The sequence below is a fragment of the Crocodylus siamensis genome, chromosome 7, assembly GCF_052110815.1.
Source record: "Crocodylus siamensis isolate JL-2025a chromosome 7, ASM5211081v1, whole genome shotgun sequence".
Classification (NCBI taxonomy): Eukaryota; Metazoa; Chordata; order Crocodylia; family Crocodylidae; genus Crocodylus; species Crocodylus siamensis.
In genome coordinates this window covers 8,108,983-8,136,941 of record NC_143401.1, presented here as the reverse complement: position 1 = coordinate 8,136,941, position 27,959 = coordinate 8,108,983, and the positions used below count along the sequence as shown (strand labels likewise).

The window sequence follows — 27,959 nt, the reverse complement described above, 5'->3', positions numbered from 1 at the left end:
TTTCAAAGGGTTGAGAAATACCTTCCTGCACGCCAGGCATCGGCACACTTCTCACAGGGGTCACAGCGGGTCCTCCGAAGGGTTTTGCTCAAGGTCAAGCTGGTAGCAGACCTGATAGATGGAGCCAGCCCGTGGAGACCCAGTTCGGTGCCTGCATCTCAAGGCCCTGTTTGCTGCCAGTGCTCTGTTGGGATGGAAAGACATGGGCTGACTGTCATAGGCCTTGCAGTGCTCTTGTGCTTCCTGCCTGGGCTGTGGTCGCCGACTAAGCAGTTTGGGTCTGGGTTGATTTTGGCACGTGAGACCGCCAAGCAAAGCTGAACCAGAAAGTAAAGCCCCAACCTGAGTGTTGGGGTGTGTGCTGGGGTGGGACTGAGTCTCCCTGGCTGCTTGTGCTCACTGAGGATCCCTGCAATGATACGGTTGGGCAGTCTCATGTCCTGCCCATTCTCCAGGGAGGTAATTTCTTCTTCCCTAAATCCCCCTTTTTCTCTGTAGCTTCCACAGCACTTAGCACTGATGGCGCCCTTTCAGACTACCACGCTGACCTTAGCCCCTCCTGGGAGGCAGTGAATGCTCCCTAGTTAAAGACAGGGAAAGTGAGGCAAAGCAGTGGTATGACTTGCTTGTGTCCCTGCAGCCAGCCAGCATTAGGACCGAGGGCCTCTGGGTGGCTAACCTTGCTCTCCATCCTCCAGACTGCACCTCCCTGGAAGCTGCTGTGCACTTCTCTAGTCTGGGGCTGGAACGGGTCTGGGCTCCGGAGACCTGGACTCCGTTCTGGCCTGCGGGCCAGCCTTGGCCAAGTCACTTTGTCCCTCTGATTCCCTTCCTGCAGCACAGGGGTGATGACACTGCCCTCCCTCCCCACATGAACTGCTTTGAGATCTGCTGTGGTGAGTGGCTGGCTCCGAGTAAGGTTTTTGGTTGCAGCCGTGTTGGTCTAAGGACAGAGGCAGGTGAGGTTCTTAGGGTAGATGTGCTATCTTTTATTGGACCAACTGAGTAGCTGGAGAACTGAACTGCAGCAGGCTCCCTTGCTTACCTTTGACATGTCCCCTTCCCTCCCTTCTCTACCTTTTGTTCTCCTAATTCCCACCTATTTACATTTTCACTGCCCTCCTGTTGCACTTTTAGCGTCTATCATTCCTTGGGATCCCAGAACAAGAGCAGAGACTCCCTATGCCAGGTGCTTGTGCCCGAAAGCTTGCAGAGACTGTTTTCCCAATTGGTCTAATAAAAGATGTCACATCTACCCAAAGAACCTGGCCTGGCTCAGAGTACAGCATTATTATGGCCATTAATAACAATAAACCCATGTCACATTCCAGCCGAGACGATGGCTTTTAATTTGAAGAATTCTTTTGGCTCCTTCCAGTTGAGAGGCAGCGGATAAAAACACCCAGCCCTGCAGCACCTGTCCTCCCAAAGCACTTCATGGGTTATACCTACAGGTACTGTTCTCCCAGGCCAGGGGCATGTGGCTGGCTACCTCTAGGGTGGAAGGTGACAGCTGTTGAATGGCTGCAGTGTTGCTCATCAGTTTGGGATGGGAAGTGAAGGCGGATCTCATACCTGCTTGGCAAAGTACGGAAGAGGTCAGGTGGTTGATTATAATGACTCCATTTGGCCAGGCCACTGGGCTTCACACTGCTGTTGGGAAAATGACTTGGGATCTTTAGAGACTGCAAAGGGACAAGACCGTGGCTGCATGTTTCAGCATCCCCAGTGAGGGGCGGCGCTATGGGAGGCACCCATAGGCACTGGGGCTTTCACAGCAGGGTTGGTGATTTGGGATGCACAGTGGACTGTCCTTTTTAGCTGAGGCCCTTTCTGATTTTGGAGGATGGAGCAGGGTGACACGACTCCCTCTCCTGGCTACCAGCATCCCTCTGGTCTCCTGCCCCAGCACTGACCAGGTCTAACCCTGCTCAGGATGGCAGGAACAAAAGCATCTCATCTCCTCTCCAGGCCCTGTCATTGGCTGCTGCTGGGACTCCCTCATTTATGAGAAACTGAGAAATGGTTTTCTCACCTGCAGCCCCTGGGGCTGACAGACTCGCCAAAGGCCAGGAGCGGTGTGAAGAGTCGCTGGTCCCTTGGGATAACACAGGGTTGTCCTACTTCTAAGTGGCTGGGGGCCAAGTGCTCCATGGGTTGTTCTAGGGCACAGTTTGGGGCCAGTCTCCAGCAAGGGCTGGGATCTCTGACTGACATGAGGCCCTGGCAATGCTTGAGCAAAGAGTCAGGAAAGGGCAACGTGAGATAAATGCCAGCACCCCCATGGCCCGAGGGGGAAGCCTGTTAGAGAGAAGAGCCAGGCTGTTCCCTCCAAACCTACCGTGGAATAAAATGCCCTGGATCCAGTTTAACTTTCTTTGCTCAGTTTCTTTCTTCCTATTATTTCGCTTGGCTTGAATGGAGAACGGCAGGTGCTTTGATAAATGGTAGGAGCCGATCGGCTCCTGAGGGTATGAGGTAGCTGCTATAAATACCTCCGTAACCTCCACCCGAACATTGAAGAAGGGCCATTTGGACGGCTTGATTGAAGTGCTGCAGGGAGGCCGGGGAGGGATTGAGATCTCCTATCGCAGCGGAGCCTCTCTCTTCCCTACAGCTCCTTATCGCAGCTCATTAGCAGCCACGTGAGTGGAGCTGGTGGGGGGGGGAAAACATTTTGCCAGAACCATTTTCCCTCGGAAAAGGCCGCTCCGTTGCCATCGGAAAGGCTTTGTGCGGTTGCCTGCTGGGGACCCGGGGCGGGGAGAGGGGAGAAAGCAGCCGCAAAGTTCTGCCCGTCTTGCAAATTCCAGCTCCAACATTTCAGGACTGTGCAAGCTTCGGGGTTTTCTACTTGCAACGGCCATTTGCGCTGATGCTTCCAGTCTGGCAGGGCAGTGTGATGCTGAGCTCCATTTGAGAAACCCAGGTCAAAACCCGAGCAGTTGGGTTATGTTGCAACGAGCCATTTTGATCGGTTCAAACCACGGGTTCTTCCCCTCCCAGCATTTTGCTTTGTAGGAGAGTTTTCGATGCTTCAGGTTCTTGCTCTGAATGAAGCCAAATCCCTTCCTATCATGGAGTTGCTGTCCTCTACCCAGCTCCACAGGGAGGCAAGACTTGGAGGCCGGGGATCTCAGCCTGTTTGGCTAGAGGCGCCGCGTTTGGCACCTGCAATGTTGCAGCCCCTTCAGACTTGATTTGCAAACGCGGCTGAATCCTGAGATGCAATGTCCAGATCCTCCCTCAAAGCCAGCAGAGCTCTGCTGATTGGCTATTATGGGGAACATCTGGACCATACGTTTGGTCCATATAGCTATGCAGGTCTGAAAAGGTCCCCTTTGGCTCTCTGTCGTGGCTGGGGAATGAGGCAGAAGCTTGGGGGTTTGGAAACGTGGGCCCAAGGCCTGGATGCGTGATGAGGGCTCGGGAGGCGATTAATGTACCTGTCCTGTCTTTGCAGGTGACCCGGCAGGGACAACCCTGCAGAATGCGGTGGCTACGCGTAGGGCTCTGACACCATGAAGGGCTACCATGGGGAGCGTAGCCAGTCACAGCACTCCACGGGGCATCCTTGCCACTGCATCCCAGAGGACTGCGAGCAGCCCATGGACTTCATCCGCCATGGCCAGGAAGGCAGGCCGTCATATCTCCTCAGCCCCAGCGAGCCTTGTTCCTTGGACCAGCATTACTGCCCCTCTCGGAGCCCCGAGTGCCCGGGCGGGCCGATGAGCCTGACCGAACCGCTGTCAGCCAGCAGCAGCAGCACCTTCCCTAGGATGCACCACACGCCGCAGCAGTACGACTCGTGTGATGAGTGCATGGCTGCGACCCACCCCTCCAGCAAGATCAACCGCCTCCCCCCGACCCTGCTGGACCAGTTCGAGAAGCAGCTGCCGCTGCACCACGACGGCTTCCACACCCTGCAGTACCAGCGGGCCAGCACCACGGAGCAGCGGAGCGAGAGCCCCAGCCGCATCCGCCACCTGGTCCACTCCGTCCAGAAGCTCTTTGCCAAGTCCCACTCGCTGGAGGCCCCGGCCAAGCGGGAGTACAACGGCACCAAGATGGAGGGCCGAGGGGACGGCTACCACCATCACCACCATCACCAGTCCCGCCACGGCAAGCGGAGCAAGAGCAAGGACCGCAAACTGGACTCTCGCCACCGCACCAAGATGATGGGCTGGTGGAGCTCCGACGACAACCTGGACAGCGACAGCAGCTACATGGTGTCAGGCCGGCACGCCGTGGACCAGGGCACCCAGTACTGTGTGGACGCGCCCGAAAGTGCCTTCAGAGACTTGACCTTGAAGAGTCTCAAGAGCGGTGGGGAGGGCAAGTGCCTGGCCTGTGCCGGGATGTCCATGTCGCTGGACGGCCAGACGCTGAAGAGGAGCGCCTGGCACACCATGACGGTCAGCCAGGCCCGGGAGGCGTACCCCAGCTCAGGAGGCAGCCAGGAGAAAACCTTGATGCTGCAGGAGGCCAAGGCCAAAGACCGAGCCTATCAGTACCTCCAGGTAAGGAGTGTTCTTGGGGCAGGAGCCCGGGGTGGGACAGTGCAAGGAGCCTGGTGGCTCTAGATCCTGGGATCACATCTAGTCCGCCTGGAGATCCTCTCATCCCCTGTGGGCACTGCTAGGGGCAAGGGCAGCCTTGCCCAGCACCATGGCTGGCAAGCAGGTGGGAACAAGGTGCCGTGGTCAGGACAGCATGAGAAAGCGCTGGAGCTGACCCGTGTCCCAGCCTTCCCTGAGGGGCTTCGGTGCCCTCTGCAGAGCCCAGCCGAGGACTCCTATTTTGTGCCGTGGAAGTGCAAGAAAGACAACTGGAGTCATCTCCTCTGCTTGGTCCTTTCTCTTGGATTGTGTGGCAGAGGGGAACTTATTGCTGACCTGGCACAACCTCAGGGCTACCCCCCCGCCCTTCTCTTGCCAGTTCTTGGATGGGGAATCCCCCATCTGAGGGTTTTCAAGGCATCGCGAATAGGCTTTGGGGGATTAGGCAAGGACCGCCGCGTGGGGATGAGTATGAGGGTGCTGCAGAGTGGGGCCACATGTAGGCTTTTGCCTTTTGTCATCTCAGGGTGCCCGTGACCCCTGCAGGCCCTCATAGCATCTTGCCTGGGTCACTATAGGCTGCTTAGGTCCATTGTACAGACTGGGAAACTGAGGCACAGAGTGGGAAAGGGATTCATTCCCAGTTCACACAGACAGACTTGCCAAAAATAGAACCGCCCAGAAGTGGGGCCTGTCTAGGCCACTGGCAGGTGTCTGAAGCAGGCCCGTGCTAGCGCTGCTCCCTGGCACCCTCAGGGTCAGATTTCCCAAGGCATCATACGTGCCATTTCCACGCCCTGCAAGCACTGTCTGCCTGGGAGCCCCCTGCTCTGAGGCCCTTCCTCCCCAGCCTGCTACACCATTATCTGCTGCTTTGGGTTGTGCCTCAAGCGAACTCCAAAGTCCTTAGCAGCCTCAGCTGGAGCCGGTCCCCCTGATCCCGGCTCTCACACCCACTGCCCCCGCAGCCTTATCAACTGCAGTTTTCTCTGAAGGCAGGTGGCAGTGCCCGGAGAGCAGCAGAAGGCTGGGAGGAAGGGATGCCACTGTGGGGTAGGTGGCCCACAAAGGTTAGGGCTGGGTTGCAGCTTCCATCATCCCTCCCTCTCTCTGCCTGGGTGAGGTCTCATTGTGTCTCTGCAGGGCTCTGATCTTACGATTGGAGCTGCTGGGCACTTCTTTAGTACTGTATGTGTCCCACTTGCTGTCCTCAACTCGAATGAGAAGGATACTTCTCGGTGCTATGATATCTTAATAGTCAGCAGCATGCTTCCCCATTCGAGCTGAGGATGGGAAGTGAAGCACCTATGCCAGTAGAGCCACCATGGATGACCGGGGAGGGGGAGAAGATGGGGAGCCTCCGAGGGTAGAAGCAGCAGCCCAGTGCCTTCTAATGCCGTGGGGCTAGGAGGCAGAGAGCCTGGGATCCGGGCCGTGCCATGATGGACAGGAAGACCAGGGTAGGGACATGTTGCTGTGTTCAGTGGTGGTACAGAAGCTCAAGCCTACCAGCCCCTCCTGCCGAGAGCTCCCCGGGGGGATGCACTGCGTGGGCAGCTGGCTGGCTGGCCAGCGCTGGCTGCTTTTAATGAGCACTCGTCTTTCAAAGGAAAGTGCTCTTCTTTCTACTGCAGCCCGTCTCTGCCGTCACACATATGGGAAAGGCCCTGAGCCGCGCTGCCCTGACTCTGGGTTTTGGAGCCCTCTTTTGGAACATCTGGCAACACCAGCCCAAGCTTTTCCTGGAGGAGCGGCTTGGAGAGAAGGGAGCCACTGATGCTGGGTCCACTTCTGCATCTCCAGAAACGCTTGGCACTCCCCTCCCCACCCAGCAAGGCCCCATCCCTGCATTAGCTGGAAGATTGAGGCTTGCACCAAGGACCTGTATTGCTTTTGGGAGCAGCGTGGGCTCCAGGATGACGGCCCCTTGGGCACTTGGGGTGGTGGGGGGGATCGCAGAGGTGCCCTCAGTTGTAGGGCAAGCCCAGCTGCCAGTCTCCGGAGATGGGAGCAGAGGAGGCCACAGCTGTCTTTCCCTTTTGCTTTGCTCTTCCCCGCCTGCCCACAATGCATGGCGGCTGGCGCCTTGATGTGTGCGATGAGAGAAATGCCAGTGCTATAATAGCCTCATCCTCCAAAGACACAAAGTGCGAGGCTTTTATTAAAGGAAGAGAGGATTGTGTTCTTGGCGGCGGGGGGCTTCCAGAGGCCGGAGTCCCCAGCGCCGCACAGCTCGGCTCCCGCTCGCTCCTAATAACGGCCGAATAAACAATGAGGGGCCTTGGCTTTCGGAGGCAGATGGAGGCCTGATCAGTGGGGTCCCAGCTCTAATGAGGAGCTAACAGAGCAGCGGAGGCAGAAGGGAGAGAGGCAGCTTGTGCAAAAACATCCTCTGTTCATTGCCGAAGGACCCAGGCTGAGCTCTCCAATTCCTCGGAGCAGCCAGCCCTGCAGTGAGTCGCACGTAGCTGTGAGCTCGTTGCAGGAAGGAGCGATGTCCCCAAGCAGGGCAAAGGCTCAAGGAGCCTGGCTACTGCCTTCATCACGCCCTGTCCTCTCCCCGAGGAGCCTGCAGACAGACAGCGCCCCTCTCCAGGCGTAGACAGCTCAAGGCTCCTCCTGCTTCAGGAGTCACAGCCCTGGCCCCACAGCTTCCAAGCTGAGGCCTGATTCTGTTTGTCTGGTGTAAATCGAGGAGGCGTTATCAGGGTGACAGCAGGATGGAGCCCCAAGGACCCTGGCTTCACTGAGCCCTTGATGACGTCAGACCCACGAGCTGCACAGGGACCCCCGGCCCAAGCTCACCCTGCAGGACATGTGGGTCTGTGTCCTCTCTGCTGCACCCCTCTGCTTGGGCCAGCCTAATATCATGGGAACTGGAGTGCCGCTGAGCAGAATCCAGCTGTGCGTTGCTTTATGCAACTCTGGCCTCTGTATGTACAGTGCCTAGCACTACAGCCCCCAAGCTCAGAGGGACTTTGCTCCCGTGCTCTTGCTGGCTCCAGCCAGCTCTCTTCATCTTTGTGAGCAACCGATTTGTGGGCAGGTTTCAGCAGCCTCCGTCCCACGGGCACCAGGGAACACGCTGAGGCTGCTGCCAGGCCGTGGCCGCTCGCTGCAGGTTAGCAAGGCCCCTGAAACTCTGCCCCGCTCCTTCACCAGCTTCTTTTCCAGGCAGGCATCACAGATGGTGGCTTGGCCAGCTCAGCTACTGCAGCTGCGTCCAGTCTCGGGGCTACCTCCAGCCTCCGGTTCCTGCTGCAGCCTGTCAGGATTCCTCCCCCGGTGCCTGCCTTGCTCTTTAACATGCACCTCACAGGCCCTTGCAGAGCTCCCCAGCTCCTGAAGTGCAAATGATAGGATCTGCTTTCCCCCCTGCAATAAAGCCTTTTCTTCTGCCTGAAGGCAAGCCAGGCTCCATCCATGTCCATCTGTGCTTACCTGCCTCTAAGAAACTGAGTCCAGGGGCCCAGGGGCCCAGAGGCCAAGGGGGAACCAGCCCTGGGATAACGGAGCCCCTGCACCCTGCTTGCCTGTCACTGCTGGGTTAGCTCCTGGGGAAGACCTGTCACTGCTCCATGAGCTGTGATTGAACTAGACCCTGAGTGTGCAAGCTGTGAACCCTTCGCCTGCCCCCTAGCACTTCAGTGCGCCATGCTGCTATTTGTTTCACACCTCCTTAGCTCAAACTGGAAAATTGTGAATAACCTGCCTGTCTAATGAGCTCATCACCAGGCTCCTGTCCCCTGCATGGTCACGGCTGGGAGCCGCCCGTGCCAGCCGGCTGGGGCAACCCCTTCCAGACTGCACCGCTAAACTGGGCCAGGAACAGCGTGGGAGAAGGACAGCGTGCGAGTGGGAGAGGGCTGGTGTGTGCATGTGCGTGTGCACGCATGCAGTGGAGGGATGGTCCACATGTGCATACATGCATGGGATTGTGTGTGTGAGTCCACATGTGTGTGTCCATGTGTGCATGTGTGTGTACATGTGGGTGGGTCCACATATGTGTGTGAGGGGGAAAGATTGTGTGTGTATGTGAACACGTGTGTGAGGGAGGGATTGCACGTGCATGTCCACGGGTGTGCGAGAAGGAAAGTGACGGGGGTGGTGTGCGCGCCTGAGTGATGAATGCGTGAACCTGTGTAAGAATGAACACCGGAGTCTGCCAGCATGAGGTGGCACGTGTGTGTGTGTGTGTGTGCGCGCATGCGCGCACGTGACATTTCTTGGCCTGGGTCTGGCCGGCTACTTCGGCTGCGCTGCTGGCCGGAGGGGCCTGTCAGAAGGCAGCAGCACTCCTGGGGGCATCAAAGCAGCACCCGCACACCGCAGGGTGCAAGGTATTTAGCAGCCTCAGAGCCCCGTCTCTGCTCCAGCGCCTGGGGCTATGGGTGGGCTTGACCGGGACTGCGAGGAGAGGGATGTGCCTCTGCAGTACATGTGAGGTTTCCCTTTCTAATGACAGACTAATGAGCTCCTCTCTTCCCTGGGGGAAGGAGACAGTGAATGAATAGTCTCTACGACAGCCTTCATCTTGCTCAGGCAGGCTGTGCTTGGGAAAGAGCCTGGGCCTGAAGTCTGTACCAGGCGCCATCCCAGAGCTCCCCCCGGCAATAGCTGCCCCGTTAGAGTTCCTCCAGAGCCGAGAGGGAGCCTCCATCTGACGGATGCTCAGGAGAGGGGCCAGGGTATCAGGGGCTGAGGTGCAGTGTCTCAAAGGGTTGGCTAGGTTTAGAGGCTTCTCCCAGCTCCTCCAGCCCTAAGTAGGGGACTGTCTACGTCTGACAGAGATGATGAGGAAGGGATGGCTTCTTCCCGTGGCTGACGGTTCCCTCACCCCTAGAGCAGCACTGATAGCTAGGGGCATGCGCAGCCTGTGGGGAACAGATGGGACCTACCTGTAATGGCACGGAGGGGATGCTCCTTGAGGTGGCTGGGCCATCCTGTTCCTTTGGGCTGTCTGGGTCCCACCCTTTCTGGCCTACGACCCCACGATGGGGCTTGCGACCCTTCACCACCATGGGTGACCCCTCTTCTGGTCCAAGCTCGGGTCGGATAATGGGATGCTTGTCGGGCTTGTGACCCTACTTGTTAGGACTGACCCCATTTGGGGTCATGCCCCTTAGTTTAGGAGCCGCTCTTCAAGGCAGCGCTCGCTTAGGTTCTCCCCTGTGTCCGACCCTGGATACTGCAGTCCTGGCACGAACGGCTGAGTCTGCTGCACCCCACGTCTGCTCTGGCAGCCCAGGCTCCTGACAGGCCCCTCTCCTGGTTCTCCCTCCAGGTGCCGCAGGATGAGTGGGGCGGGTACCCGACTCCGGGGAAGGACGGCGAGATCCCCTGCCGGCGCATGCGCAGCGGCAGCTACATTAAGGCCATGGGGGACGACGACAGCGGTGACTCGGATGCCAGTGCCAAGGTGTCTCCCAAGGCAGCGTCCCGGCGGGATAGTTACCGCCGTTCCTCCAGCGCCGACCAGGCCAGGACCAAGTAAGGGAGGGCATTGGGGGCTTCGGCCTCTCTGGACCTGTTTGGATCTGGGGCTTGCTGCAGGGTTGGGAAGCAGAGGGATTTAGGCAGGGTGTTGAGATGGGAGGGGCAAGTGCTCTGAGGCTGCTCGGCTTTGGCAGGCTTGAAATGGAGCCAAGGGGCAGGGGCTGAAATGCACTGTTCCTCTTCCAAGGGGTAGCCCTCAGCAGAAAGCTGGCTTTGCAAAGCCTGTCCCAGGGATGGCTGCACCTCCTTAGTTCAGGTATAGACCTGCAGGTGTCAAGGGAGAACATCGCCCGCTGCCCCCTTCTTGCACTGGGCTGGCTTAGAAGGGCTTGGATGTGGAAGCGGACAGGTGCCAGCTTTCCAAAATCCTTGGTTTGTGCATTCGTTCCTAGCAGCTGACAAAGTAGGTCATCACCTGGGAAAGCTCATGCCTCTCTGAACCAGCTAGTCTCCAAGGTGCCACCCTGCCCTGCCTTCCGCCTGGCTTCAGGCTAACGCAGCTAACTACCTGTGTGCTTCTGTGACTGTTATTTATTACGTGCAACACGGTGGCGACTCCGATGCTCCCTTGTGATGCACATACACGTCGCAGGAGAAAGCCGCCGGCACGGAGGGCTTGCAGCCTCTGTTTATTTTTACAGGCAATTAAAACCGTTCATTTCCCTTCCCCAGGCGAGTAGGCTTAATGTTGGGGATGATGTTGGAAGGCTGCTAGAAACACACTGTGAAAATGACCGGCGGGTTTCAGAGGTCCCACTGCTCAGAGCTGCTTGCTCACAACACCTGGGCGTTTGCATGACCTGCACACGCGGCCGTGGTAAAGGTGCATGTGCGCGGGGGCAGCTGACACGGAGGCTGCTTGTGCAACGATCGCAGCGCATTTGGAATTGGGGAACGTGTCCTGCAGTCAGGGATCCATGCAGGGAGTCACTTGCAGAGCTGCACCCTGGGAGCCCAGTTGTGTGAGCAGTCTGTGCGTGCAGGCCTGAGACGCTGGGGTGGTGGGCCAAAGCCCCAAGTTGAAAGAAACCGGTTGGGGCTGAGGGGATGTCTGTATCTTAGAGTCTTTGAGGGGGAGGTCTTGTCTACTTTGGGATCTTTGCATGCCCATCCCTAGAGAAAGCCCAGCATAGCCTGGCACAGAGGGGTTTGCTTTGGTGCAGTTTATCCCCACTATGGGAATGGGACTGGGAAAAGGGACTGGTGGAGGGGATTTCATGGGTTTGGCATGGCCAATGTGCTCTCCAGTGCTGGAAGCACAGGTAAGAGCATGCCTGTGGGTTAATCTGTTGCTCCTCTCTCCCAGTGTCCCTGGCACGCTGTCTGCCAACCCCACGCTACTGCCCTGCATCCCTACCTGCCATTGGCCACTTGCAATGCTTTCCAGACCCAGCCAGCTGTGCATCTCACACATGTTCCCTGCCAAACCAGACAGGGGAGGGGTTAGGCCACTGCTCGCTGAGCAGCTTGGGGCTCAGCCTGGCCAGGATGGCTGTGTGCCTGCCCAGCAGGCATGAGGACTGTCCTTCTTGCTCCGCAGTTCCCCGGGGCAGTGCATGCATGGTGGGAAGGGTGGAGCAGGCTGCCAGGACCCGGTGGCTGCAGCGGCTGCAGGCAGAAGCCCCGTGGCTGGTGTGCTTCCAGGTGCTCTGCTGGAATGTGTTGCTTCTGGTGCGACCCCTTTTGTTCCCACTGTGTCTCATTAGGTTTGCAAGTAGGCACTATTCTGATTCATATATCTGTAACTGTCCCAGCTGCTGCACGCCGCCCAGAGTGCACCCTCGGGGGCAGGGCTACGGACGCTCCTTCACCACTGGCCAGGTAAGGCAGCAGGGCCCTTTGCTGCCCTTGGCTCCATGCTGCCTGGCATCCTTAGCTGCCGAAGATCCTGGGTTCGCATGGTGGGAGGAGGGTGGAGGAAGGTGCTCAGCACCCACAGCCATGCCTGGGTTTACCTAAGACCCCCGCTCAGCACCCCTACAGGCACCTCCGTGAGGGGCTGGAGTGGAGGGGAGATTGGCACATGGGTGCTGAGGATGCCAGGGAGGCTGGAGGGGAGATGGAGATGAAGTTGTGACCAGCCCAGAGACTGGCAGGTGGGTTAAAAGATCAGGCCTCTGCTGCTTGGGTCCCTGGGGCTCAGATGCTGAGGATGGGGGTGCAGCAGTTCCTAAGGCCATGAGAGGTGGGACAGGAGCTCAGGGCTGGGACCTGGGGGCTGATGCTGCTGGGGCTGACTCAGCTGGGATCAGCCAGCTCAGTGTAGGGGCAGAGCCCGGGAGAATGACAGCAGTGTCAGAACATGGGGGAAAGGGTTGGGTTCAGCATGGCCCCGAGAGAGCACCCGGGATGTCCTGACCGGTGCGGCACAGACACCTGCCCTGTGCCGCCCTCTCCCTCGTTGCACAGGTGGCAGCACAGACCTGCAGCCTCTCCTTGCTGCTCCTAAGCATGATGGGGCTTAGCTCCCTCCCCCTCACCTTGCTCCTTCCCCGTGCCCTTGCCCTGGTCCTTCAGGGCCTTTGCTGGAAGCACCTCCCCATCAGTATTCCCTCGCCTGCTTTGCAGAGCAGTGCCTGTGCCTTGCAGAGACCTGCCCCCCACAGCCCTGCCTGGGCCGGCCCTGACCCTGATGCTTCTAGCTCAGGCCGTGCAGGGCTGTGCTGTGTTGTTTTAGGATGCTCTGTGGGTAGCAGAGGCCTCCTCCACTCGGCAGGTAATTCCTACCCCCTTGTCTGCATTGAGGACCGATGCCTAGCTGATGCCTCCTTAGGATGGGTACAGCACGGACAGTGGCCCGGCAAGCTCCTATCATATTCTTGTTTCACTGCCCCTCAAGTCTTGGTTCCTCCAGGAGAGGAGGGGGATCCCAGTATGCGTGGCCTGTTCAGTCTCTGGCTCCTCTGCCAAGCTGAGCCCCACACTTTTCCACATATTCTCATGACCCCGAAGAGGCAGCTGCCGTGAATAGCAGGGAAGTTGTGGCAGGGACCGGTAGCCTGATAATAGGACTGGGTGGCTTTTTTGTCTGGCTCGTTGGCTCAAATCCATCCTGGTGGTTGCAGGCAGCTTGGCTTTGTAGCAATATCTGTGCCTCATGTTAGATGGGTCTGGTCCAGCTCCTAGTGGACAGACTTCCACACCCCAAAAGCATGTGGGTGGCCATCTCAGTTGGCTAGGGGATCTTGGAGCTCTTCTCTGAGCCCTCCATGCTGGGCTGTCCTGAGAAATGGTGGCAGAGGCAGGCTGAGAGATCCCAGTTGTGCTAGCATCCCTCTGGCCTAATTCTCAGGACAGCCCCTCTCACCAACATGGCATCCGCTGGAAAGCATCACTGGCACAGCTGAAGTTTCCAAGACCCACCCCCTCACCCAGGGAGGCAGCTGAGTGCTGCCAGGGACCCCGAGACTTGCTGTCCCTTAGCTGTGGTGTCGGCTAGGGAGCTCAGGGAGCTGCCCTGTCCCTTTGCTAAACTCAAGGGGCCGTTTCTCCTGGGAGAGATGGTGCCTCTTGGCAGAACCAAAGGGCCAGGGATAAGAGTGGGCTGGGGGTAGGGACATTCACCTCCCTCAACCATTTCCATTCCTCCTCTGCGGCCCGGTTTGGCTCATTCCCTGGTGCAGTTCGATGTGGGGTGGAAGGACAGAGCTGGGAGCTGGTCCCCGTCAGAGCTGCCCCGTCTCCTCCGTTCTCACCGCCCGACCTCTCCCACCAGATCAACGACGAGCTGAACCACCAGTTCGAGGCCGTCTGCGAGTCTGTCTTTGGCGAGGTGGAGTCGCAGGCTGTGGAGGCTCTGGACCTGCCCGGCTGTTTCCGCATGCGGAGCCACAGCTACCTGCGGGCCATCCAGGCTGGCTGCTCCCAGGATGACGACTGCCTTTCGCTCTTCTCCATGTCGGCCCCCGCCGGGCCTGCCATCACCAGCAGCATCCTGAAGCCCAGCACCTGTGAGTACCGGCCTGCTGCCCCAGGGCTCAGCTCTTGGGCCCTTTTTGCTCTGTTGCATGGGTTTGAGGGAACCGGGTGTTGGTTTCACTGCCAGGACCTAGGGATCCTACACCCCCATCTCCTTTCCCACAGAGGGACCCTGTTTCCCACTTCCCTGCCAAACATCTGTCTACCAAAGTCCCATGCTACCACCTTGTTATATGACTCCTGGACTGTCTGAGGGCTTGGCCAACCCCTTTGTAGTACATCACTTGGAAAGCCTAGAAAGTCTGGACAGACACTGACCCGTGCCCCAGCCACTTTGTCCATCTCTCCTCATTTTATTTTAGTAGTCTCCCTTCCTGTCCTCTTTGAACCTTCCTGTTTTTTCTCTTTCTGTCTCTCTCCCGTCCCCTTTTTTTGCTGTCCTGTGTTTGCTCATGCTGGCTGCCATGGCAATGGCGTGGCCAGCACAAGAGCGCATTGATCTTCCCTCCCATTTGAGGATAAAGCAGAGGGACCATGGGAATGAACTGGCCCAAGAGCCCGTGTGAAAGCAAACCGGCTCAGCATGACCTTCAGCACATGCTCACAATTAGCCTACCGGTATTTGTGGGCACTGACTTGTACACGGGCCGAGGGCAAGTGGGCACGGGGGACAGGTCCTCAATGGGTGTAACTGAGCTTAGCCATGCTCATGGGGTCTGGACAGTGGGCCTAGTGCCTTTCCTGGAGCCCCACGAGGCAGATGGAGGAAGAGGTGGGTTTTCTCGGCAGCATTCGCGCGCGGTCGGAAATGAGAATGTGTCTCCTTTTTTCATGCAACTTTATCATGCGCCTCTCCCACAACAGCCTTCAGTTACAGAAAAGCTCCACCTCCCATCCCTCCAGGAAACAAAGCCACGCCTATCATCTCCGTCACGGCACAGAGCAGCACTGAGTCCACCCATGAGACCTACCTGCCCACCGAGGTCGCCCGGAGCCCCTCGTGGTCCAAGGAGGCTGCGGCTCGCTGCAATTCCATGGAGAGCTTGGAGAGCTCCAAGGTGACGGCCATCTCCTTAGACCTGCCTCCCGTCCAGCCCAGGGCTTCCCCCAAGCCCTCCACACTCATTATCAAGGCCATCCCTGGCCGGGAAGAACTAAGGAGCTTGGCACGGCAGCGGAAATGGCGCCCATCCATTGGGGTTCAGGTAGGTGTTGCTCTGCCTCAGCTCTTTGGAGAGCCCAAGGAGCAGTCCGAGCCTAAGCCTACTTGGAGCCAAGCCATCGCCCACCTCTCAGAGCATCCAGCACATTTTGGGGTCTCCGGTGCCCTAGGTCTGGGTGAGGGCCCCAGGACAGGGCAACTGCCTGTCTCCTGGCCCCAACTCTCCGCAGATTTGGGTCTGCTGTACCCACATCTCACCGTCACGGTTGCCAGGAGCTGTTGCAAAGGGCATCGTGGCTGGCTGGGCAGGGGGCTGCAAGCTCTGGCTGGGACAGATGTGTGAAAAGGCCTTTTCAACAGAACAGGCAGTGGTGGCATAAACTCCCTCCATGCAGTGCCCTGCTCCTAAACCTCTCCCTGGACCAACAGGGCCCAGCACAGTTCAGTTCTCCTGGAGCGATCTGGCCGTTGCTGTCTTCAGGCCATTTTTTTCTGTGGCTTTCCCAGCACGGCACTGCTGTGTTGGCGGAGGGAAATTCAGATGCACGAGTCTAATGTGCCCGAGGCTTCGCACAGATCCTTTCCTGACAAGCTTTCCCTCTGATCCCCACTGCAGGTGGAGACCATATCTGACTCTGACACAGAAAGCCGGAGCCAAAGGGAATTCCACTCCATTGGAGTGCAGGTGGAAGAAGACAAAAGGTACCACCGGTTAAATGCAGCTTTTATCCTCCCTTCCCTGCAGGAGACAGGGCTGAGCAAATCCGCCGCACGGGCGCAATTGTTTTCACACAATGCCTCCTCCAGACTAAATATTCATAGTGTGCCTCTTCTCCCGAGCATCCCAAGAGCACAGTGCGTGCTAGCTTCCCGCATCAACGGCCAAGCACAGCTGTCTCTCTGCTGGCTCATAAAGTGACGGGCAGTGCAGGCAGCAGCTTGGCAAGCCCCTCCATCCCCTCCCGGCCCCCTGGCATGCGTGTTGGGTTTGATCTGATGGCGTCAGAAGGGCAAGCAGGTAATTCAGGAACAGCCCAGGGCTTGTCAGCTGCCAGTCAGCATGAGGATTGTTTTGGAGGCTGAGGGTAGTGCTGGGGATGCTTGTCCACTGTGAGCCGGGCTGAGACCGCCCCGACTCATCTCACACCGGTCACCAAATGGCTCCCTGTGCAGCAGGCTAACTACATGAGCTACGTCCTATAACAACACGCGCTCGCGAAACATATTATAACCTGCAGGCTAAGCTGGTGCTGAGGGGTTCACAGCCGTCTGACTTAACTTTTGCAATCGTAGTGGGTACCTACCCATTGGACTGTGCTGCCTTGTCCTCACTGTGTCCCGATCCAGACCTGGATTTGGGTTCTGCAGATTTGGTTCTTCCCTAACTCCAGCGTTTTGAATCACTCGGTGATAAAAGCCTACAGCCAGGGGTTTGGTCCTGTCTAGACCATTGCTGCCAGGCTGGAGGCTGAGCGAGGCTGTCCAGGCTGCAGGGTTTCATGATGAGATGGGCCAAGCCTTGGCAGCTCAGTCTAAGAGCCCAAGAGGTTGCAGAGGCTCCAGTTGCATGGAGGAAAGAATTGAATTTTTGGTTCAGAGGCTGAAAAAACTCAGTTTGGATCAAACCAGTATGGCACTTTTTTTTTTTCCTCACTGAAGCAACAGCATTTTGTCTGGGGCAAACAAGGCCTGTTTGGGCCGGGCCTGGAACTCAGACGTGCTGCCTCCTAGCTCAGCACCCAAACCATCGCTCCCTCTCTTATCCCCCAGCTCGGTGAATGGGTATGTGCTTTCCATAACATGGAGCAGCCTCCACAGTGGGAGTTAAATCCCCTGTCTCAGACCTTGCAGCCAAATGGTTGGGGCACTTTTCTGGGACGTGGGTTCACGTGCCTTCGGGAGATGGAGGGATTTGAGCCTCTGTCTCCTGCAGGTGACTGCCAGGCCATTGAGGGCCACGATTCACCTAGGCTCTTTGGATCGAAGACCCTTAGGGGGCCTGCTCAGCGTTGCCCCGAGCCCCTTGTGTCACAGGGAGGGACCCTACGGAGGGAGGTGGCTTTGGGTGCTCCCCTTGACTGCCCCCACCCCGATATCCGCTGGCTCCGTCCTCCCTGCCGTGGCCCCGCCGCTGAGAGGCATCCGAGGTGAACTTTGCAAATGTTCCTGCTCGTGGCTTAACAAGGGGGCCGAGCGCACGTCCCTCTCCCCAGTTCTTCAGCATCCGTCCATTGCTGGTTTCCATAGAAACGGGCTAGCGAGCGCAAGCCAGAGAGAAGGCATTTAAATGAGGGAACATGAGGAAGCGGCTGTTAGCGAGCAGTCCCCACGGACGGCGCAGGAGCTAAACAGCTTGTGAGCCTCCGAGCTCAGCTTCCCTCTGCTCCCCGACATGCTGTAAAAGGAGTCAACATGGCCCCTCGCTCTGCGTCCGGGAGGGGAGGGGAGCCCTGTCTGAACGCGGCGGGCAGGTCTAATGGCAAAGGGGCAGCTTCTGGCCAGGGCCAGGCAGTGCCTGGGGTCGGTGGCGGGTGAGACTCGGGGCCGCCAGCATCCTTTCCCCACAGCCTCAACCTTAACTCCGTGCAAATGCAGCGTCTCGCAAGGGAAGCGCCGCTGTTGGGCTGAAGCTGATGGTTTGCCCAGGCCAGCAGCCCTACCTCCCACTGCACACCCAGTTTTACGATGCCCCTCAGCCTGGCCCCCCAGCCGTGCCGGCCCTCCATGCTCTGCCAGTGCCCTGCAGGATGCTGAATGCACCTTTCCCGGCGGTGTTGCACCCACCCCTGGGGGACAGGAGCCTGTCTCCATCACCCCTTCTCCTCCCCATCTGCAGGCGGGCCCGGTTCAAGCGCTCCAACAGCGTGACGGCCGGCGTGCAGGCGGACCTGGAGCTGGAGGGCTTTGCCGGCCTCGCCGTGGCCACGGAGGACAAAGCGTTGCAGTTTGGACGGCCCTTCCAGCGGCACTCGTCGGAGCCTGAGTCCACCCGGCAGTACGCGGTGTACAAGACAGTGCACACTCAGGGCCAGTGGGCCTACCGCGAGGACTACCAGATGCAGTACGACACTGTGGAGGTGCCCCGGCGGGACTCCTGGATCGACAGGGGCTCCCGCAGCCTCCCCGACTCCGGCAGAGCTTCCCCTTGCCACCGGGACGGAGAGTGGTTCATTAAGCTGCTGCAGGCGGAGGTGGAGAAGATGGAGGGCTGGTGCCAGCAGATGGAGCGGGAGGCTGAGGACTACGACCTACCAGAGGAGAGTGAGTCCCGGCGAGGTGGGGAGGGGGTGGGCAGTATCCAAGGATTTCCCCCAGGCTGTGGGGCCAGTCTTGGCTGGGCCGGCATCACCCAGCTGGGGCTGTCCTGGAAGCACCAGCAAAGCTATGCAGCCGGATGTGCCTGGTATGTTCCCCGCGGGAGCTGAGCCCACAGCCCATGTGTGCTTAGTGCCAGCCAGCTCACAGAGGGATCAGGGGGTTGGGCTCTGGCCCTGCTAGGGGTGATGGGGTGGAGAAGGGCATGCAGTTGGGCTTCATTAGTCTCCTTTTTGCCTCCTTGCTCTTTGCTGCCAGGTCCAAGCCGTGGCACTGGTGTGGCACTTGCCAATGGCACCCAAGGAATCCTGGCTGCCTGAAGTCCAGCCGTCCTCTCTGCAGAGGACAAAGCCCTGGTGCTGGCCAGCAGCTCACAGGAGATACAGGGCAGGAACCCCCCTCTGCACAGGCCTGAGGGCTGGCTGGTGTGAGTGGGTGTGCCTCCCTGGGAGGCCTTGGAGCTGAGACAGCCCCTTTGCAGCTTGTCTGGCCATTGTAGGGTCCCCCCTGGAAGCCAGTTCTCCAAGGGCTTGATCTGATCTGGATTCCAGTGACCCAAGTGATCAGCTGTCACCACCTCCACTGGGAGAGCAAGGGTGGTCTCCTAAGGCTCTTGCGCTTGTTAAGAGCCAACAGACCCTTGCCCAGATGGAAGATGGGGTTTTCCTGTCTGTGCATCCCCATACACACGTAGTCCCCCTGCTCTCTCTCTCCTTGTTGCATGTTGAGCAGTAGAGAACAGGGGTCTATCACTTTGAGGGTCTTCCAGGGAGGGGCAAGCCTAGCTGTTTGGGAGGTTGGGGTTGGTCTGAGCTGCTCCCCTCCAGCACACCCAAATAGCTCGGAGGGTGGAGCTGATGGCTGGTCAATAATGCCTCAGCTCTTCCAGTCTACTCCCAAACAAGAGCCCTAACTTGAGTTCTCTCTGGGTGTCCTGCCAGTTCTGGAGAAGATCCGGAGTGCGGTGGGCAGTGCCCAGCTCCTGATGTCCCAGAAGGTGCAGCAGTTCTACCGACTTTGCCAGCAGAACATGGTGAGTGCATCTTCCCCCTCGCCCACCTAGCAGATGGCAGGGCCTGGTGGCACAGCAGAGCTCCAAGGGGCACGAGCAACGCAGCAGCTGGAGGTGGGCATACCTCACCTGGCTTTATTTCCAGCTGGTCCCATTTGAAGGCACACTCCATCACAAGTCTCCTCCCTTAAGGTGGGGAAAACCGGGCTAGGAATCCCACAAGTCTAGGAAATGAACCGTTCTTTCTGGCAGTGATTTGGGCACGGCTGGAAATAAACAGGCTGCCCCGTTTTAATTAGGAAGCAATAGCAATTTCCAAATGCTTCCCCATGCTGGTGACTGCTTTGGACTCTAGAGTAAAGACCCGGCCTGGTTTGCTTGAAGCATTTTATGTCAGCCACAGGGAGCCAAAGGGGCACGTTTTAATGCAGTCGGTAAAGGTCAGACAGCCCAGCGCTAGTGCTTAGCAGCTTGCCTTGGGCAGCAAAGTGATGGAAAGTCTGTGAGCCTTCTGTGTCCTCTGGGATGTGTGGAAATAATCTGCCTGTCTAGTGATGCATCCCCTTTCTCCCCTTCTGCAAGGACCCTAACGCGTTCCCTGTGCCCACCTTCCAAGACCTGGCTGGATTCTGGGACCTCCTGCAGCTCTCCATTGAGGATGTCAGCATGAAGTTTGCAGAACTTCTGCAGCTCAAGGCCAACGGGTGGAAGATCATTGAGGCCAAGGTAGGGAGACAGGGCTGTAAGTGCCTGTCGGCTGGGGTTGGCCGGGTGCAGCTGGGGGGTCCAGGGCTGTTCTTTCACATTGCCACGACCTGTTTACGGAGGACACAGAGGACTGGTGGAGGCTGGTTCCTTCCTCTCTTGGCAGAAGGCCGGAAGGTTTGCTGGGAGAGAAGAGGAGGGAACTGAATCTGCCCTGTTGGGTTTAGAGGGCCTGCTCACCTTTGCCTCCAGTCTCCAATGTGTGTTGGATCCAGCAAATGCAGAGCAGCAGGGAAAGAGGGTCAGCTCCCATCCCCAACAGGGAAAGAGGGTCAGCTCCTATCCCATCCCCAACAGAAGTGGGTCTGGCTGGAACCCGTGCGGAGCTGAGGGGAACCATGTGGTCCTAGGACATCTCAGCTGTTTCCATATTCAGGCGGGTGAGCTCTGACTATTGCAGATCCAGTGCAGTGGTGAGTGGGTGTAAACTCTGCAGGGGCTTTGCAGAGGTCTCTGCTGCCCTACAGGGAGAAGGGGCCAGGCTGTGATGAGCCTTGGATGCGGGTGTACGTCTCAACAGAGATCAAACTCCTCCCTCCTTCCACCTCCCAATACATTTGTTTTGGAGGGGGGTTGGGTGCTGGGATCTGGTGTGGCTATCCAGGCTTAGGGCAGAGCCAGATGGCGAGTGAGAGAGGGAGAGACCCTGCCTGCCTGCCCCGAGCCCTGCCCGCAGCCGGAGCTGGCGCAGCCCCGGAGGAGCTGTTCTGCAAAGTGCCTCCCCCTTGGCAGCCTGAGACGGAGCACTGCAGTGCTCAGCTGGAAGCTGCTCTTATGCATGTCCCGCCCTAGAGCGCATCTCTTGCATTTCATGAGCATGAAAGGGGAGACCGTGGGTCCGTGGAGAGATTTGTGATCGTGGCTGCCGGCTGCTCTCTCCCTGCACGCGTCTGCTCTGGAGCTGCGACCGCTGAGATATGCTGGGCACAACCGAGGGGCATTGTTGTGAATGCTTAAGGAAGAAAGAACCCGAAGGAAGAGGCCTCTTCTCTCCGCTGTGTTTTAAGGGGCTCTGCAGAGTGTCTCCTGCTTGCTGCTATCTCCAAAGGGGCAGGCACACACCCGCAGAGATGCTTGCCCTGTGTGCAGGCCCCGGCAGAGTAAAATCCACTTACCTCAACCCCTCGTGGTTCTGCCGCCCTCCAGGCTGATGCATTCCCCAGGGGAATGCTCTCAAGGTCGAGCTTCATTGCCATCCCTGTCTTGGGTGGGCAAGGCGGCCCTAGTGCTCGGCGCAAGAGCTGAGCATTTCAGTCAGGTGCGGCAGGTGCCGGGCTAGACCCCAGCTACTTTCAACCCTGTGGGAGTGATCAGTGATGGGTGTGAGCTGGCACAGGACCTGCCCCATGTTCTCTCTATAGACTCTTCTGCAGTGTGTGAGCTCACAGCTGTGTGTGCAGACATGCACACACCTGTCTGGGTGCCACCAGCCTTGGGAGGTGTGTGTATGCCCAATGTCCAGATGTGCAAGTGTGCCTCTATGTCTAGCTGAGCTCACCTGCCTATGCAGAGGCATGTGCATATGATGTGTGCAGGCTAAGGTGTACAGATGTGCAAGCATCCACGTTTAGCTGAGCTTACCCATGCACATAGAGACATGCTCATATGAACGTGCACTCACAGATGTGTGCACATGTGTGCGGTCATAGAGTCATAGAAAGTGAGGGTTGGAAGGGCCCTCAGGAGGTCATCGAGCCAACCCCCTGCTCAAAGCAGGACCATCCCCAACTAAATCACACAGTCTTCTGCGCATGGACACGAGCGCATGCGAATAGGTGAGCACACCCAGGAACGCATGCACACGCCCTCACCCAGCTTCCCCATGCAGTCCCAGCCACTCTTTTCCTTGGTCCAGATGACCCGCCTCAGCGGCAGGCCCTTCCTGCTGTCGCCCTGAATGTTTCTAACCTCTCTCTTTGTCTGTGCAGGAGGAGAAGAAGGTCCCTCCCCCCATACCAAAGAAGCCCCCGCGCTCCAAGGTGCACCCGGTGAAGGAGCGCTCCCTGGACTCCGTGGACCGGCAGAGGCAGGAAGCCAGGAAGAGGCTCCTGGCAGCCAAACGAGCCGCCTCCTTCCGCCAGAACTCGGCCACGGAGAGCGCAGACAGTATCGAGATCTACATCCCGGAGGCCCAGACCAGGCTGTGAAGGGAGCCCTGGCTTTTCTACCTGGACTGTACAGAGAGAGTCCATAGCTCACTGTGATCGCCAGGGCCCGGGCCGTGGGGGGTCCCCCCGCCCCCTCGGGGCAGCTCCCGGCCCGCTCACAGCTTCTCTAGTCTCTGTCTTATACGATTCATGGATCCGACGGCGAATGAACACACCCCTGGTCCTGTCCCATTCCCTCCACCTGCCCGCATGCCTCTCCCAGCCTCCCCGCGCAGGGCAGGCCTTTCCTTCCTCCCTTGCCCCCTGAAACCTCCTCTGCCTTCCTTGGGGCCTCTTTGGAGCTCTTCCTCCTCTCACTTCCCTTCTGCCCTCTCTCCAGCCCGTTCCCTTCTGTCCATCCTCTCTTGGGAGGCCTGTCGCCTCCTTTCAGAGCTTACCACCCCACTCCGCACCAGCCCCTTCCTCACAGCCCCTTCTTGTCCCACTTTTTCCATTAAAGGAAAAGAAGGGCCCCCCCCCCACCCCCAAGATGGGGCAGCTGTGGGCAGGGGCCGCCAGCATCCTCTTCCCCACAGCCTCAACCTTAACTCAGTGCAAATGCAGCGTCTTGCAAGGGAAGCGCCGCTGTGCTCCATGCCACACCGGAGCCTGTGCCAAAGCCACCCTTCCCTGCGGGCCAGCGGGCCAGCTTCTCAGGCTGGCGGGAGGCGCCAGGACGTGGCGAGCACAAGGGGCAGCCCCAGTTTGTTCCCACCCCTGCCTCTCGCTTGGACACCTCGGGGAGGGCTCGTTGCCCCATATACATATATAAATATAATCCAAGGAATAAAACAAAGCAGACACACAACCGCCGCTGTGTTCCTGCTGGTGAGACTGGAATCAGATCAGCAGGAAATCCGAGACAGCAGAAAACCAGCCCCCTGCTTTCTTCTCACATCTTTCATCACTAGGAATAGGCTCTTCTTCCTTCCTTCCTTTTTCTTCTTTCTTTCTTGCTTTCTTTCTTTCTCTTCCTGTGAAAACGGCGACCAGGACTGCAGCTGGGATGTGCCCGCTGGCTGCAGGAGGCAAGGAGAAGGTCAAACTTAACTAGTCACTTTATGTTCCACACGTCTTTGATCTCCTCTGGTCGCTGGCTTGACTAGATTTTCTCAGGAGGGCAAGGTTTGGGAGGAGGGAGAAGACAATGCCCCCTCCCCTCCAAAGACAACTCTATGGAGAGGAGAGGAGGAGGAGGAGAGTCTGGGCATGGCTGCCAGGAGCTGATGCCTCTGAGGTTGGTTTTGGTTCTGGGTTTCTCCTGCTGTTTTTAGCGCTTCACTTTAGACTTTCCATAGATCCAGGCCAGACCTTCCAGGGGAGCAGCCCGGGGTTACTGAGTGCTGGCTGTGGCCTGTCTCCTGCAGGGGTCAGGGCCTGTCCGCACCCAGGGGCTGGGCGGGGGGAGAGAGGGGCGAGCGTGCCATTGCCAAACCACGGGAAGGTGCGCTGCCTGAGCTGGGTCCTGTAGCTGTGGTGGGCCGTTGTTGCAGAGCGTGGGCCGGTCCCCCTGACCTGCCAGCTGCACAGAAGGGGACCGGGGGAAAGCCCTTGATGGTGATGGGGCTGGAAGCAGGACTGGCCTGTTTGCAAGGCAGAGGGGGTGCTCGATGGGTGCCTGTGAGAGTGAATCTGTTCCCAGGGTTTTCAACCTCAGGGGTCCGGTGTGCCCTGTCCTTCCCCCAGCACCGAGTGGGGAGAAGCCTGGGGAGGTAGCAAGGTGGAGCAGGGCCTGACAAAATCTCCCAGTCCTGTGGGCACCACCTCTTGGCCACACACGTGATCCTCATGCTCCTCATTTCAAGGCACGTGGGAGGGCTCATCCAGCCAGGCTGTGATGGTGCTGAGCTTGCTGGGCCCTGGGTGCCCAGCATTGAATGAAGCCTTGAACTGACTGCAACCCACAGGGACTATTTGCCATGCCCTGGGAGGGAGCAGTTTGAACTCCAGCCAAGCCCAGTTTCTTGCCCTCCTTCCCTCAGGATCACCCCTGCACAGCCACTGGTGGGCTGCCCGGCCTGCTGGCATGGCCAGTGCCTGCACTTCGCTCTGCCCGTCCGCCGCGGAGCTCACGTTTCACCTGCTCGCTCCTACTCTGGGGGCTTACCCCAGCTCCCCCAGCTCCCCAGGCAGGGACCCTTGTTGCCAGCCACATGCCTTACCGAGCAGTGCAATGATGCCCTCTACCGACCGCTGCGTTGGCACACACCGAGCCCAGCAGTCAATCCCCAGGACCTCACTCAGCTCTGCTTGAGTAAGACCGGGGAAGGCTTGCAGGCTTGGACCTCCAGGCTCTACCGGGTCATAATGCCTGTAGGCAGTGACTCTTGGTCCCCGCCTTCCCCTCTCGGTCCCTGGGAGCATGACGCGGGAAAGCAAGGCCATGGCAGAGGGTGCTGGAGGTTGCTGTGGCAGAAGCATCCCGTCTGCAGGCCTGCAACCTGCCTGGCTGTGGTTCTCCATGCCGGGCTGTATGGTGGGGGAAATGCTGCCATCCTGAACCAGTAGCACCTGGCTCCTGCCTTTTGCCAATCTAAATAAGGGGCTTTGGGGAAGGACAGTGGAGCACACAGGCCCCTGGTGGGTTCAGCCCACTGATCATGGCTGTGGGCATTTATACAGCACTCGTACCTGCTCCCTTAATGGCTCTGGGTAACAGCACTGTCCTGAGCCAAGGGGCTGTAACCTCTCAGCTCCCCATCACAGGAGACAGGCTTGAGGCAAGGGTCTGCTCTTGCCCAGGTGAAAGCCTGCTCATGAGGGGTGGATGTGGGCAGCATGGACGGGCCCCATCCTCCAGGGCCTGGCAGAGGTGGCACTTTCATGTGCGGTGCCGTAAAGGAGATGGCCCTCTTGGCACAGTTGCTGCGGTAGCTTGCAGGGCTCTGCTAGCAATGCCCTTGCCCCAGGCAGTGTGTCACGCTGCCCAGGGTGGAGGAGCAGAGCATGGGGGAGCTTGGTCAGCCCTTGCACCATGGCCTCCTCATGGGCAGGGCTCCAGGGCTGCCTGGGCACCTTCTCCGCAGGGCGGGTACGGGCCGATCAGCCCTGCTAAGCGAAGGCTTGTGGGAGACAAGGCACAAACCCAGAGGGACTCAGTAGCAGGCTGGGTCTGGAGATCAAAGTGATCTCAGGAGCCTGCTCATGGTGCTTCTCGTCGGTCCCCGTCCCTGACCCTTCCCACCCCCCACGAGGCCCAGGCTGTGCCATCAGAGGCAGCGCCTTCAAGGCTGGCTCTGCAGCGGGGGAGAAGCGATCGTGCCCCCCGGCCCCCTCACGCAGGAGGTGATCTGCCCTGGGACAGCGGGTCTGCTACATCCACAATGAGGGCTCCAGGGGAAAACTCAGTGCTGCCTTCTCATGTCGCCCCTGCTTCAAACTGGGGAGCTCCCTGCACTGTGAAACATTTTGAGGGGGACTTTTGTCCCTCTTTTCCTCACCCCCCTGATTATACAAGCCCCAGCTTCCTTCCTGCCGAACTATCCTGGAGGGGCCCTGCTGCCAGCAGCGGCAGGGGATAAAAGCCCCCGGCTCCTGCAGCGAGGGAAGCAGCAGTGTCACCTAGGCTGGGTGTTCATGGGGCAGGAACTGGCTTTTCAGGAGTGTGCAGCACCTAGCACTACTGGGGGGTGGGGGGGAACCACTGTAACACAAATAATGCACTTCGGTCCAACAGGACTTGCTGCCTGAGGCCCGCTGGGATACCTCCATGCAGCATGTGGCGCCGGTGGGACGTGCAGAGAGGTGGGGGCGATCGCGGCTCTAGTGGCTTGTCCAGCCAGGGGTGGGGAGGGGGTTGGGGGGGTGCATGTAATGCTGCCAAGAAAGAGGGGTCTGGCGCTCAAACCTCCCTGCGGGCTGTTATCTACCTGTCTGGCTGTTAAAGAGCCATATTGTGGCCTCCAACGACTCAGTTAACATCACTGCAGGGACGGGCGAGGGAGAAGTTTATCGAATAGTTCGGCGTAAGATCCACCTGCCGGGGAGAGCCAAGGCAGCCAATTCTGTGTGCAGCGGCCAGTCCCTTTCAACGCCACTGTTACGATCCCAGCCAGGAAAGCAACAGGCAGTCAACAGAGCGCTTCACCTCTTCCCTGCCTCCATCCAACTTAGTTCTTAGCAATGTGCCTGGAAGAGGAAGCCCTTCCACCTGTCAGTTCTATACGACAATACTGTACAGTGACCGTGCCATGTGGTTCCATTTTTATTGTAACAAACTTAACCGTAATGTAATAAAGACGACTCTTTGATTACTCCAGGCCCGGCGTGAGGCTCCTCGTCAACAGGGGAGGCAGCCGGCGCTACTCTCACCTTTGAGCTCTGCATCCTGTGTCTCATTGATCGTCTGATTTCGGGGCACGGCAGGGGTCAGGGGCGCGTTGCAGTCCGGCGGGAGCAAAGCAGCTGTTGGCTATGTCGGGGAAGGTGCAGAATCACCCGTGCCTCTCCTGGCCGAGGGGACTGCAAGGTCGCGGTCTGGGTTGAATCCAGTGCTTACCAGTCAGCTTCTCAAAGCAGCTGGGCTGGGCCCAGGATATTCTGGCTGAGTCTGGAAGTGGGGCCCTGCCAACATGTCCAAGTCACTCCCTGGGCAGAGCTGGGTTGAAAGGCTGAGAACAGGTCTGGAGCGGCAGTGGCCCTGCGGGTCAGGGTGCAAGGGAATCGACAGAACTGGTGCTTATACCCACCTCCCCTTCACCCACCTCCCCAGGGGGAGAGCTGGATGGGGGGCAACAAGGCGTGTGCGTAGCCTGGGGCTTGGCTCTTGCCTGCACATTCCCTAGCGTGGGGGTATCTCCATGATTACAGCCCTTTGAAGGTCTGGCGTTAACCCTGACTGGGTAGCTCTCCCTGGGCTGTCTAGTAGCCCTGACTGCATGGGGCCGTCTAAAGAGCTGTCTTTGCTAGTAGTGGAGTCAGAGGAAGGTCCTGGACCCGTCTGGAGACCCCTCCTCACGTCAGCTCCCTGCAGGGACGGTTCCCCTGTGTTGTCTCCTAGGGTGCTTGGCTGTTTGCAGGCAGTGCTGCCAGGCTGCCCAGAGCAGAGCTTTGATGCACTGAGCCTGGCACTGGCACCTGGCTGGAGAGGAGCTGGTGTGGGATGCTCCCACCGCCTCAGCAGCACTGGGAGGGCCAGAAAAGGAGTCAAGGACCTGTCCTGGAGCAGTCAGTGTCTGCTTGCCTGTCCTTCTCCCAGCCGCCTGCCTTCTGCAGCTTTGCTTCGGGCCAAGCCCCAGCGCAGTGTGGCTCAAACTTGCGACTAGCAGCAGTCCAGATGGCTTCCCCACCCCCCAGGGAGGCCGTTTTTGGCTGGTTTATTTCCACCTGCGCCCTGAGCAAGGAGAGGGGTAGGAAATCCCATTCCAAGGGGAGTGGATGGAGGTGTCAGGCTTTGCAGACTCCCTCACAGAGGGAAGGAAGAAGGAAGCATCTCAGCAGGTATCAGAGACAGAGAGAGGGAGCGGAGTAGGGGCACCCTTGTGTGCATGTGTCCCTGCAGGGGCTGATGCCCCAGAGTGCCCATTGCAGTGCTTCTCAACCTTGCTAGACTCAGACTGGAATTAATAAGGTCATCTACCCTGGGG

The 27,959-nt window shown here is 58.6% G+C and overlaps 1 protein-coding gene across 3 annotated transcripts in view; it reads left to right on the top strand.

Moving 5' to 3' along the window:
* The window catches only part of DLGAP3 (DLG associated protein 3), a 116,182-nt gene extending 89,491 nt beyond the window's left edge, over positions 1 to 26,691 (top strand). For 2 of the 3 annotated variants that reach the window (XM_090057768.1, XM_090057767.1), the window contains 10 exons: positions 3,464 to 4,520; positions 9,844 to 10,049; positions 11,762 to 11,876; positions 13,771 to 14,005; positions 14,838 to 15,178; positions 15,752 to 15,837; positions 17,972 to 18,396; positions 19,392 to 19,483; positions 20,045 to 20,188; positions 22,156 to 26,691. In XM_090057768.1, the coding sequence (XP_089913894.1) occupies positions 3,522 to 4,520; positions 9,844 to 10,049; positions 11,762 to 11,876; positions 13,771 to 14,005; positions 14,838 to 15,178; positions 15,752 to 15,837; positions 17,972 to 18,396; positions 19,392 to 19,483; positions 20,045 to 20,188; positions 22,156 to 22,374 (2,862 nt within the window). In that variant the 5' untranslated portion in view covers positions 3,464 to 3,521 and the 3' untranslated portion in view covers positions 22,375 to 26,691. The remainder of the gene's footprint in view (positions 1 to 3,463; positions 4,521 to 9,843; positions 10,050 to 11,761; positions 11,877 to 13,770; positions 14,006 to 14,837; positions 15,179 to 15,751; positions 15,838 to 17,971; positions 18,397 to 19,391; positions 19,484 to 20,044; positions 20,189 to 22,155) is intronic. The other variant, XM_090057769.1, reaches the window with a different exon arrangement.
* Positions 26,692 to 27,959: the final 1,268 nt, after the last annotated feature.